This window comes from Chinchilla lanigera, unplaced genomic scaffold (genome assembly GCF_000276665.1).
Source record: "Chinchilla lanigera isolate Chin_1 unplaced genomic scaffold, ChiLan1.0 scaffold00001, whole genome shotgun sequence".
In the NCBI taxonomy this organism is placed as follows: domain Eukaryota; kingdom Metazoa; phylum Chordata; class Mammalia; order Rodentia; family Chinchillidae; genus Chinchilla; species Chinchilla lanigera.
In genome coordinates, this window is record NW_004955402.1 from 3062929 (window position 1) to 3076283 (window position 13355).

Below are 13355 nucleotides of genomic sequence, written 5' to 3' on the forward strand. Positions count from 1 at the left end.
CAAAGAGGCACGCCCACAAAACCCACCATGCGGGAGTGGGGGCGGCAGACCTGAGACAGGATCCGCCACACCGGGGTCACCTGTGACGACACACAGGCCAAAGACTTACAAGTAACAACAAGAGCCCGGGGGCGTAGGGGGGCGGGTGGCGGCGGGTGGCGGCATAGATTCTGTAATTCTAGAGAAGAAATGCAGACTTAATGGACGCATAAAACAATAACTGACTTCTTTACAAGAAAAGAGAACCAGTCGCTGGGCTAAAGACGGCAGAAGTTATCCAGGATGGAGCACAGAGAGATGAAAAGACGTTTTTTAAAAGCAAAAAGGAGACAGTCAGTGACGCAGAGGACGGGCTGGGATTGTGGGCTCAGGAGGCCCAGAGGAAGACCAAAGGAGCCTCACAGAACCAGAGGCCCCGGCAGGGCGGGGCGGAACACAGGAGGCCCGCCCAGCTGGAGGCCGGAGGGCCCGCAGCGGCACCGTCAACACACTCTAGAGGGCAGATTTTCAGGTTTAGACGTACAAGGGGAGACTGACAGTGAACACTGCACACACGGTAGCCAATCTAAATATACTGGGCCACAACTACACCCCACCGCGGAGCGTGAAGACACAGGAGAACAGACTGCCAGCAAACACGGCACTACACTGACAGCAGCTCTACAGCAAAACGATCCCCCGGATATGCGATGTTACCTGCGGAGTTAGAACCCTGCGCCCGACTCAGGACCTCTCAAGACTGAGTACAGAACGAAAGCACGTTCAGACATGCCACTCAGCGAACCAATCGTTCAGGGCTATGAAAAGCAAACTGGCAAACCTGCAAATCAGTCTCAGGAAGCAGAACTATATGCAGCCCCCAGACTGCATGCAGGTCTGGGGGTCCCACCCTAGCTCCATCGCAGGAGCCATCACGGGAACGAACCTCTGCCTAGAGCCCGCCGGCTCTGCAGTGCCTCCCCTGCCCTGGCCTCGCTTTCCACGTCACGAGAGCCGTGGCCATTTCTTCCTCCATGCTGGGCTCCATACAAACACACCGCAGTGTAAGCCGAAGAATCCTTGCTCCTTACAGAACACACATGGTCGGCCTCGGTACCCGTGCATTGCCCATTCGCGGATTCAACCACCAGAGGATCCAAAATCTTCTATCTGTTCACAACACATACAGCCCTCTTTCCTTGTCTCGACTCTAAGCAAGGCAGTACAACACCTGTGTATGTGACATTCACACCGGGCCAGGCACGATAAGCCATCTGCAGGTGACTTCAGGTCCCCAGGTGGACGTGGGTAGTTACCTGCAGACATTAGGCCACTCAATGTAAGGGTTAGGTATCTCCAGGTATCGTGAAACCAGTCTTCCAAGGATACCAAGGGATGACTCTGTGTGTGTGTGTGTGTGTGTGTACTTACATGTTGGTATAAAAGCATGTATCATATTTATAAAACATACTTTGAACCTGTTTTCTGTACCCACAAGGTCAGGTGCAAACTGGAAATCCTGAGAAGGGAAACAGTTACAACCCTGTGAACCAAAGTCAGACCCAAAGCAAAGGAGGAAATAAAAGCACCAAGAACTTTAAGTGCAAGGTGAAAGATTCACAATTTAGAGCACCGATTCCCCACCATGGGGCAAAAAGGTGCAGGAGAAGGGACCAGGGTTACCCAGACGAAGCCGCAGGCAACCTCAGCAGGTGTGGTCACCACAGCTCCAGGTTCTCATCCTGCGTTGGTCCCAGCACCAGGGCTGCGCAGAGACCCTGACAGAACAAACCCATCCAGTCCCAGAGCTCACTTTCCTGGGGCACCAGCGACAAAGGGGACGGATGGAAGCAAGGGCAGGAGGCAGACGGCCCGGCCCAGGGCTCTGCACCTGTGACCTGGGTCCTGCTCCCTGTGAGCTGGAACAGACACCTGGGGACGGGCCTGGGCCCGAGGTGCCGGGTGTCACCTGGGCAAAGGACCAGGTGGGCCAGGCCGGCTATCCCCAAATGGATTGCCGCATGAGGCCCTCAGCAAGTAACATGCAGCGGGAACCTAGGCCTTAAAGCCCTCGCTGTCAATTCCATTCCATCAATATGCAGGATGTTTTCCAACGAAATGCTCTGTTTTAATCTTATAATGGAAATCAGCAACACACCAGGATTTACAGAGCTGTATGCAAATGAAAAGAATATACACATGCAATTTCTTAATGACTTTGCTAGATTACTCTGTAAAGTTAAGAAATGACCCATATTTAAATCATGTTGGCTGAATAACAGATACAGGTAGCACGCATTAGAGTTTTAATGGACAATGAAAATGCACTTTCCAGCTCAGTGAAAAAGAAGATTCAGGAAAAAAACTACTGCTTAGCTCTGTATTCCAGTACTAACAGACCCATCTGGGCCCTTTGAAGGAATCAGCGGCCAGCTCACCTGAGTAGGAATTCTAAAAAGCAGATTCAGGGCAGGGCTTAACAGCCTTTTCTGTAAACACCAGACAGGAAGTGTTTTGGGAACAGTGCCTCTGTTCCATAGTCTCGCAGGGGGGCAGGTAGATTTGTAGGGATTTGCTTGTTTACAATGCTAGAAAAAACATATAAAAACTACTCTTTCCTGCTCCTGGCCCAGACACACAAACCCTCGGTGATTTCTCAGCTTCGTTTTCCTCCAGCTCAGGTAAGGGACACGTGGTGCCCAAGCTCCTGACAGCGAGCCGGGCGGGGGGCAAGGTCCGTGCCGCGCCTTACCTCCTTCAGCCGCTCGAGCTCATTCTGCAGAGCCTGCCTGGACACCTCCACCTCGATCATCTGCTGTCGCAGCGTTTCATTTTCATCTTCGGCTCTTGCCCGCTTCCCCTCCACGGTCTCCAGCTCGTGGTGCAGCCGGACAGACACATCTTTGGCCACCTGTGTGGGTCACACAGGTTAATCATGAGGGTACGAAGCGCGAGATGCTACGGGAGGCAGGACCATGGAGAGGTAAGCTTCTACACCATACTGTGGAGACCTGGCCGCAGCCGGCAGACCTGCACCAAACAGATGCAGGGATCACCGGCTGAGCGCCTCTGACCTGCATATCCAACATCTTACCCACTCTGAAACGTGAGCCACATCTGGTCTCAGGCATGCCCAATGGGCTCACTCTGCAGTTAAAAACACGAAATGAACCTTAGGAGGAGACAAAACAGCAGCTGAACCAGGATTAAAAGGCCGCTTTGGCTTTCTTATGACAGGGTCTCACTCTACAGTTCAGGGTACCTTCAACTTGCTATGTAGCCCAGGCTGGCTTCAAACTCATGGCAATTGTCCTGCCTCAGCCTCCTGAGTTCTGGGATTGTGGGGGTGTGCCACCACACCTGGTTTTTTTTCTTTTTTTTGAGACAGAGTTTTGCTGCATAGTAAAAGCCCATTTTGGACAGTCTTGTCTCCACACAGCACATAACCGAGAATGACAATTCCACCTGAGCAAAAAGCAGCAGACAAATCAACATCTCTGTTCCCTGGGGTAGCAGCAAACCTGCCTGCTAAAACAGCAAACGAAATACTCCTATATGCAGATGTTCCATGCAGATGTTCCACGTTACCAGTTCTAAGCTGTCTGCCAAGGGTTCAGTATGGTTAGAATGTTGCAATGGTCAAAGCACTTAGAGGTTTGCACTTTCTAAAGGCACACGGGAAAAGACTCTGTAAGGGAAACGGAAATCTCCCTTTATGACACTGAGTAACGCTTTGCCAGGGGTTGATAACTTTGTCGGAATCGCAAAGATCCAGTGCCTGCTCTGGTGAAAGCTGGATGGGGTTCCACGAAGGCTCCCATAATAAGGACATCATGCATAATTCACTGCCCGATGTGGGTTTGAAAATCGGGTCATGACGAAGCTTTGCTGCCTCTATAGGAAGCGAAGCCGTGAAGTCCAGGTTCCTTCGTGGCCCCTTCCCTGCAGCCGCTCCAGACCCCTGCACGGGTAACTCCGATCCTGCTCCTCCTTCAGCAGAAGCACCCATGTGCAGCCTCACTTGGGCTATGGGACCCTCAGCTTTTCTGCATCCTAGCACCCTAAGTAACCGCGGAAATGGTAAGAGAGACGGGCAGCTTTTTAGCGTGGCCCTTCACTGAACTGAAACTCAATAGATGTTTTTTTCAGAGTGCATTTCAGGTCTTTAGGAGTTGCTGCACAATCTCCTCACAGCTGTCAGGCTAGCTGGCAGGTACTCATTCTTTTTTATTGTAGGTCCATTCTCCAACTTCTATTTTTTTTATGCTTTAGTTCAGTCTGTTTTAGGGCAGATTTAAATCCTGGGCTGTCAAAGTCATACAACTACACATAATCTCTGCACCACAAAGCACACCGAGGGTGTTTACTCCGAAATCTGCGAGGACCAACCCAAGCAGGAAAAGGGGCTCGAGAACCATGCATGGGGGCTGGGGCAACTGTCACTCCAGTGGGGCCGGGGGTGTGCATGTTCAAAGGAACTACACACGCTGACTTTCCAAAAGCAAAGGAGGAAGGGACTTTGTACGAATAAAAAGGAAGGCACTGTATGCATGAGGGGCCTGAGGTCAGGTTTCCAGTGGTTGCCCGTCCTCCTGCCAACACACACACCACCCGCCCTCTCACTCACCTTCAAGTCCTGCTCCAGGCTCCTGATGAGCTCGCCGTCCACCTGCCCGGTCTCTGCTACCTTCAGGCTCTTCTGCTCGGCCTTCCGGAGGCGGTACTGCAGGATACGGCAGTTTTTGTTGGCGCGGTCCAGCTCCCGCCGAAGTTCCTGCAGCTGGTACACGTCTTCTTCCAGGTAGCTGTCCCTCATCTCCTCCATCTCAGCACGGAGCTCGTCCAGCTCATCCTACGGAACCACGGTGCAGATGAACAAGCCAAGCCCGTGAGGAAGGCCAGCGACCGCGTCCGCGTCCACGGTCCTCCCTCCCTTCCTCTGCAGTGCTCAGCACCCCACACCCGCACCCACCATCCGCTCAGGGAAACGCTGTCCCACACAGGAAGGGACCACACGCAACAGTCTCACTTACCAAGTGTCTGTTCAAGTCTCCTAGTCCCAGACACTAAAACCCAGCTTGGATTGTTCAGTGTGGCCTCATACAGCACAGTATTTCCTCACATAATTATAAACAGAACCAGCTCTACTGATAACTAAACCTTCAGATTCCAACCTAACATTGACCTGAATCTCTACCTCTAAGGCACAATTTAAGGATCGGGATGAATCAAACGCATGCTGGCTTGAAAGAACATAAACTTTAGCGACGAAATAACTGTTAATCACCCTAAGACCACAGCATACCTGCAAATGTCTCTGCAACCCCGTTCCACAATACAAACCTTAAGTGACACTAGCGAGGGATGAGACATTTTTCCATTCAGACACACACTGGGCTTTTCCCACTCACCCATCCCTTACTTCTTCCAACACTGATCCTCTTTCTCATCTACACGCAGGCCCTGAATACAGGGCGCAGCTGAGCATTACAGGTGCCCTCGGTCAGTCTAGGTCCCTGCCCTGGGCCCCCACACACCAGACTACAACTGTGGATGGAGTGGCTCGGGGTAGTGGTTCCCATCACCAAACCCAGCTACGCTGTCAGCTGACTTCCAGGGGATCAGGAGCAGGTAGGAGCAAAGCTTCCTGGACAGGCCCGGCTGGACAGCAGGTTGTGAGGCTCCGGCTGTGCTGGTCCCTGGAGGAGGGGCCTGAAGTAACCCCGAGTTAACTCTCGGTTATTTTCCTCTGCTCCGCCTCCCTGACCGCCTTTCAGGAAAGTAACTTTGAAACCACAGTCAGGCTTTGTTCTGGTTCTGTTCCTCAGCCCTCCTCCCTCCATAAAACCAGCCTCCTCTGTCAGCCCATAGGAACAGGCTCTGATTGCAGGCAATGGAGCACTGCCTCGTTGTGGAATCACAAAGCCAATTAAAATCTCTAAACCAGCCAGTTGTACTTCTGACTCCTGACAGAGAGAACCCCGGCCTGGGTCCAGGCCTCCCCGGGCCTCCAGTCCTCCCCCACCCACATCCTCCACCACCCACCGTCATCCACCTCGCAGTCAGCCTTTCTTACGCACATCAGCCATCAGATGCTCCACCCCTGCCACACCTCGGGACTTCCTCTCCGTCCTCTAGTCACTGGCTCTCACAGCCTCCAGCACCACCTGCCAGTCCCTGCCCAGGATGGGGGAGCCCAGGCAGAAGTGGAAGTCACAGGCGAAGCCGCCCCTCGCACCCTCTCCAGCCCATGCCTAGTGCCTGCCTTCTCTATTTTCTTCCCACCTCTCCTCAGCCACTACTGCTGGTCATCTTCCCTGATTCACTGCCCATCACAGTCAGCCCCAAGGAATTGAGCTGCGCCTGCCCGCCCCGCTGCATCCATAGCACAAAAGCCAGCCCAGGAGACAAAGCACAAAGCTGACCGAAGCTGGACCTGACCGCGCCATAGCTCTGCCCCATCCTGCAGCCCAAGTGTGCAAACTTCCCACTCGTGGAGTGCAGCAGTGGTTCACGGTCACACATTCCCCGATGTCTCAGATTTCAGTAAGGAGCACTGTGGAAGGAAGACTAGGGAGAACATTCTAGAAACCGTGTGGATTTCCTCCGATGCGGCCAGTCCCGGCCTCTTGTTAGTCAGTGGTGAGGCTGGAGGAGAAAGCTCGCTCCCGAACATGGCCGAACTTGTCAGCCCCCGCCCGGCTGTTCAGCCTGCTCCTGGAGTCTCGCCGCTCTCACCCGCCCTGCACTAGTTCTTAACCACGATTTCTTTGCTATGAAGACCAAGAGTCTCCCAACCTGACAGCCCTGCACAGAGAGGACGCTGCATGCAAGAAATCTGAGCAGGAGCTTATCCTGAATAAGATCCAAGGACACGAACAACTTGTGGGAAAATGACTGGCATACAAGTGGGGGCAGGTGCTGCTCACCCAGGGGAGAGGTCCTGTGCCTGCCCAGCTCCACTGGAGGTGCTCGGGACTCCCCAGGAGAACACAGGTGACAGCAGAAAGCCTCACGACTTCCAGGTGTCAAGCAAGTAACTGCTCTTCTTAGCTTCTCAATGTTCTTAAGGAATTTCCAGACAATGATGAAAATGTCATTAAAAATGTAAGTTGTTCTCAACGTCAGCTGTCCTCACCGTAGCAGGGGCAATGTTATGAAGAGTTGGCAAATTTCATTTGTCACTTCCCTCCTGGAGATCTCTCCCTACACATCTTGTTCCTGGCAGGAGAATCCGCTGGGACTGGCACTGACTGGACGACAGAGCCACAGCTGGCCAGCTCCGGAGGGGCAGGAGGATGGCTCATGCGGCAAAGTGCTGGCCACCCCTTGGGCAGGAAGAGGCCGCCACACTGCCCAGCGGCTGCACCGCGCTGTGAAGATGGCTGTGACCCCAAGCACCCCACGCTGGTGGACTCCCAGGGCGGCTGGAAGCTTTAAAATGGGCCTTATGGCTTTCTGCTCATCTTTCCATGAAGAGCAGAAAGTGAGCCCTGAATCTTAAAAAATCAAAATCTAGTTTCACTCCTGTCCCATCTACGAATCTGAGGAAGCCTGAGCGCAATGCTTGTGTCTGAGTACAGTAACGATCTCACTGAGTGGCTAATAAAAAAATCACTCCATGCAAGCAATAATCACTGTGTGTGTATCACTAAGTCAAGACACACATATAAATCACAGGGGCTTTGGCTCTTCTGATTGCAGGAGGAATCGTGCGATTGCTTTTCCTTTCTAGAAAGTGTGTCTGTAAAAGCCAGACTGATGCATGCCTAAAATCACCTGTCACTCAAACCAAACTTCTTAAAATGTAATTCAGCCACAGGGAGGTGCAAAACGGTGCTTTCAGATAGAGAGATATTCTCTAGTTTTCAGATTCTGCAGCAGGGAGACCCTCATACATATACAGATGTGTAAGCAGGCTGGGAAAACCTGCTAAGGGCTGGATGTGTTCATACCTCCCATTCACTGAGCAGGCCGGATGTAAATAGCTGAGATTTTTCTGGCACAAAGAACCACCAACATCAGTTGTACCGAAAAGAAAATTAGGGAGAGACCATAATTGTATGCATCTGAATCACTGCTTTCATAACTCATACTTTAACGTTAAAAGAGAAGACACCTTTCATCAAGCCCTTTGCTCTCACTGGTAACCCACGATAACCCTGGCAGGAGCACACGGCCCACATTTTAGAGACAGGGCACAAACTGAGGCTAGTTACCGTGGCCCGGCCTCAGAGAGTGGGTGGAAGCCAGGCTGCACAGGCACGCAGCCTGCTCCCAAGGGCACGCAGGCGGGCACTGTCCAGTGAGAGCAAAGTACTCACCCCACCGGCACAGAGCAAACAGACCTGCCCTGTACCTCTAAAAGCAGCACCAGGGTAACTCATCCTAGGAGCGGCCGCGCTTACAGCCTGACAGCGCTCAGCACGCAAGCTGTCCGCGGGGCCTCGGGCCGCACGGTGGTAAGAGGCCCCTTCTGAAGAAGGAAGGCAGATGCTCAGGGGCCTGCCCACCCTGTCTGTGGCAGACAGGACTGAAGCCAATGTTTCAGCTCTGTAGCATCTAGAAAAAGCAATTCTCAGGTTCCAGCAAAGGAAGTTACAAGAGAAGCAAATGAGGACCCGTGCTGAGTTGGCCGAGCTGCTGGCAAACAAAAGCAACTGTGATTAGTCAGATGAGGGTCAGGACGGACAGTGATTCTCCAGTGAATGTGCTGTTAATTTCCAGGGAACAGGCTCTCCAGAACCCCAAGAGGCCCAGCACTCAGATGGTTAAGAAAACCAAGTCAGACAGAACTCGCAGTGCTTCTGGCAGATATGAGGCGAAGACAGCAAAGAAAAGTGGGAATTGGTGTTGTCTTTTACACAAGAAAATTAGTAAAGGAAAAACTCCTGAATCTACAATTTTATAATGAACTAATACCAGATCTGCCAGATATCTAAACAGTAGATCACCATCTTATTAATAAACTGATCTAGTTTTCATTATATTTTTCCAATATTTTACATAAAATGGATTTTTGAAGTACTATAAAACTGTCCAACTGTTCCCTTCTGCCTACAAATAATAAAGCAAGCTCTATTATCAACATTATATTATGTATTGTATACTTAGCTATATTTCAAATGTATATTTTATTTGTATACTTATACATAAAAATACACTACATATATGTGTAGGAGGAATAACAAGGTACTGTCCCATGTGTGCAACTGAATAAACCAAGATGAAAATGAAATGGTTCAGTAAAAACCTCTAGAACAGCATTATACATAAATATCAAATAAAAACCGAATCCCTGATTTCTTAGTAAGTATCAAAAACTCTCACTCATTCTGGTGACTGTATTTAAACCTTAATCTCTTACAAACAACCCCAAATCAGTACCTACTCCTATTTTAACAGCTCCTCTTGAAGAGCCCTCCTTGGACAGCAGGAGCTGCCTGTCCTCTCACTGCTGTTGCTATAATCCCATCTCCCGGGAGTTGCGGGCAGAGCGACTGTCTTTCGTGATGTGCAAATAGTCCGCCTCACGTCCACGGCCCCCTGGACAATGGAAACGTTCTCCATGAGTCCCAGCTGTAGCCAAAGAGACGCAGGGCTGTGACCATTGTTTACCCAGTCAGGCGCAGCCGGCCGCTGATGGTTCTTGGCCCTGGTCAGCATCATCCAGCTACCACGACGACCACGGCCATGGCCACTACCATGACAATGGCGACCCCAGCCAAGCTTTCATAGGCTAAGGAAAGCAGGAGGCCAGGAAAGAAGAGGGGATCCATCCACACTGAGCCTCCCCAGAGGGAAAGGGAGGAGGGGAACAGAAGAAACGCCTCCGCTGCCCCGAAGAGTCTGCCTCTTCCTGGCACCAAAGGTCGTGGAGCCTGACACTGAAGACACCCCCAGGGAGGAGCAGGACGGCAAGGTGGAGCAGTGAGGAGCCTGTGACCTCCAACCCAGACCCGAGGGCTAGGTGTGGAGCTGTGTGCTCGGCTCCGAGGTCCTGGGCTTCATCCTCGGCACTAGCTGCCCCCCAAACCTCTGTGATCTCTTTTAGGAAATTGAACCCCCAAGAAGCCAAAGTACTCTGCCTGGTAGGCAGTGCCAACTTGTTTTCTTTTCACCCAAATAGTTATTCTGAAATGACTGAGCAGTGGAGCCAAGAGAACGCCCTTCCCACCCCAGCCCGGCCCTCCGTGGCACAGGACGGGGTCGCGGTCTGGGACGGGCCCTGCACGCACCGCTGAGGCCTTGAGGGCACTCTCAAGACAGCCCGGTAAACTCCAACCGACTGCATCCTCCTGAAGAGCCACGGACACAGAGGACGCTGCCCACATAATCAGTAAGTGGACAGCGTGTGCCGGGCTTATCTGATTGTCCTGGGGCCCTGGAGCTAAGCAGTTTCGGCAGCCCAGCAGGCAGGAGGTTCGCCAGTGCCTGCAAGTGGGTCCCTAGCACAAGAACGGAGCCTCTGTGAGAAAGAGGCAGAGATCACTGAACTCAGCTGCTCGCCTTCATTTCTGAGCTATCCCTGCTACCTTCAGGTTCTGGGTTCATGCAGAAGCCGGCCACCCAGACACAGGCTCTGTGTATTTTTCACCCAGTGTCCCCAGGGCGCTCTGGTGAAGGGATGGAAATGAGGAGCAGAGACACCTGCCCTCCCCCCGCAGCACTAGAGAAACTACGCCAAACACACAGAGCGCTCCACGTCCGTTTCCCGATCAGTGAGGCAACCTCTTCCTATTACACTGGCCTGATTTTTCCATGTGTGCTCCAGAACCATGACAGTCTTGCCCCATGATGACGACCACAGTGGCCCAGGAAAGAATGTGCAACTCTCCAGAACACATCCAAGCAAAACTTCCAGGCCGGCTTCTTCTGGTTAGATAACATCTGAACAGATGGAAGCTATATCTAATCTCGAGAGTTCTGTGCAGCATTCCCCAAGAAAGTAGTAGGTCAAGGATACACTTTTATCTCCATCTAAAAAAAGCACCCTGAGTACATCAGCAGCAAAAAGAGAAGTGTGAGTGTGGGTTTGTTATGTGCACACCCTAAGCACCGTGCACCAAAAGGCAGGGCTCCCGCCCCTGCTCTGCTCCCCAAGGGCCCTGGCGCCCGGAGCCCAATTTTGCACAAGGAAGCAGCTCACAGCCAGCAGAAGTTCATGAGGATTCTCGTACTTCTCTCCCAAAACGTGCTACTGGAACTTATGCACTTGAAAGGCCAAGCATGTACATAATGCACTTCCACATGCATGCTCCGGTTCCCGAGCCTCCGCCCACCTCGCCCGGGCTGTGCGAGAAAAAGCCAGGCCACAGGCTCGGCGGGCTTAGTAAGCAGATGGCATGACACCTTCCCCCAGGAAACGGCAGCTGAACGCCTCCTGCAGATGACACCAGGCTTGGTCTGCAGGGCCCTCAGTTCACAGGCTGGTGAAGCGGGTTCACTGAGGCCCTTTCGCCTCCAAAGAAAACAGAGCCCCTAGAAAGCTCAACACGGGGCCCACCCTGAGCTAATGAAACACCTCTAGAGCAGGCCGAGGACCCAGCCTTGCTGGAAGTGGGGCAGCTGGGTCGTGAAGCCCAAAGGGTGCAGCCACACAGGCAGCACAAACAGAAGTGATGCTCCTCAGTGGCAGAGTGACCTTGGGCAAGTCCCTGAAGTTCCAAGTTCTCAGCACCCTTGTCTGTGGAGCTGGAGTTGTGATAAATGTAACAAGAGGCCGGGGGTGGAGCAAGGCAGCGCTGGCTCTTTGAGGCCCTGGGCTCCAGCCCCAGTGCTGCAGCACAAGCAGAAAACACCCTGCAGGCTCCGGGATGGGAACCCACTCCCTTCACCGACCCTAACTGTGGGAAAGGATAATGCAAGCAGCTAGGACTCAGGAATAAACTTTGAAACGATGTCACACTGCCTCCTCTAAGATCAAAGAGGTAGTAAGAAACACTTTAAAGCAACTGCTTTCTGCTGCTCACCCTTCTTCATTTGGATACACATAGAGTGGACTACAAAACTTAGGCTGTTTCTCACTCTCAGGGAGCTGACATTTGTTAGAAACTTACAAAATGCATTTGCAGAAGGCAGCCACAGATAACATAGTTGCTTTTCTCCCAGCACCTCTGAGCTCCACTCTGCTGCGGCTTATGTAAGAGCAAGTGCAAAAGCAAACCAACGCGCTGTTTGAAATGCTTCCGTCAAGTTCTGGTCTGGTCCCCCGTTTCTCTCCTCTCCCTGCCTAGTTCCACAAGCAAGGCAAGGTAAGCACTGGGCTCAGCTGGTGAGAGGAACTCTGGCTAAGAGATCTGGTTTTAGGAGAACCCACAGTGGCCCACCTCACCACCACCCTCTTGAAAGCCCAAGCCTCAGTCCCACCATCAGAAAGTGGATCCCAGTCGGGTAGGTGCAGTTCAAGCACGGAGCCCACCGTGAAGCACGGGTGTTCACTGAGACCCTAACCGTACAGAAGTATATCTCCACCCCTAGTGTTCCGCACAAACCTGAGGGTTACTGTAAGCACTTGCTCCGCTGCGGCCCCCTCCTCTCCCCAGTCTCATCAGCTGCCCTGACCCCAACCTAGTCCAAAGCTGTGTGCTGCGGCCCAGCCCTCCTCCTCCACGGAGAGAGTTGGAACCCGATGAAGCAGGGCTCACTAGCAAGCCTAAGAGGCCCCGCCAGCAGGCTGCCGGAGGATGCTGAGAGTGCGGCAGAACCTGTGATTCCTCGGAAAGAGCTGGCCTGGCCTCTCTGGAGCCAGGGCCGCCAGGGCCGTCTTGACCCCAGGCCACGCTCAGGGAGCTTTCAGAAGGAACAGCGACCAGGCCCCGTCTGTGTGTGTGAGGGTTAGAGAAGGCACCGAGGGCCCCTGGCGGTTTCGGCAATTGCAGGAAGAAGACAGGCCAGTCTGCAGCCTGGGCCACCGCACTGGCCCCAGCTAACACGCATGTGCACGCGCCCGGCCAGAGCTGGGCAGTAGGGTCAACCCCGTCCAACAGGTGATGTATGGGCGAGGGTCAACTCATGTACCCAAAACGATCAGAGCCACCTGTCCCCAAACTCGCTGACAAAAGGAAAAAGCATCAGCGAACACGAGCAAGATTTCTGAAAACGAGGACAGCTGAGTGAGGACCATGCAGCTCCAACTGCACCCTCCAGAAGTTTCAGCTTAAGTTCCCAGGATCTAGCGGACACGAGGCAGGTGGCTGGGGACCCCGGGACCCCCACACCCGCTCACCTTGAGGTAGTCGTTCTCCGAGCGCAGCTCCTCCATCTCCCGCAGCAGCTCCTCCTGCTCCAAACCCGGCCCAAGCGGCGGCTGCTCGCCCGGGCCCGGCTCCTGCGGGGTTCCCAGGACCGATCGCTCCGGCGGAGCGCGCCCCCCG

The 13355-nt window shown here is 53.0% G+C and overlaps 1 protein-coding gene across 1 annotated transcript in view; it reads right to left on the bottom strand.

Moving 5' to 3' along the window:
- Positions 1-13355, bottom strand: part of Mtcl1 (microtubule crosslinking factor 1) — a gene marked incomplete at its 5' end in the record, with an annotated part of 95745 nt that extends 82390 nt beyond the window's left edge. Inside the window, 3 exon segments of the mRNA XM_005372609.2 lie at positions 2732-2890; positions 4607-4831; positions 13208-13355. Coding sequence (XP_005372666.1) covers positions 2732-2890; positions 4607-4831; positions 13208-13243 — 420 coding nt within the window.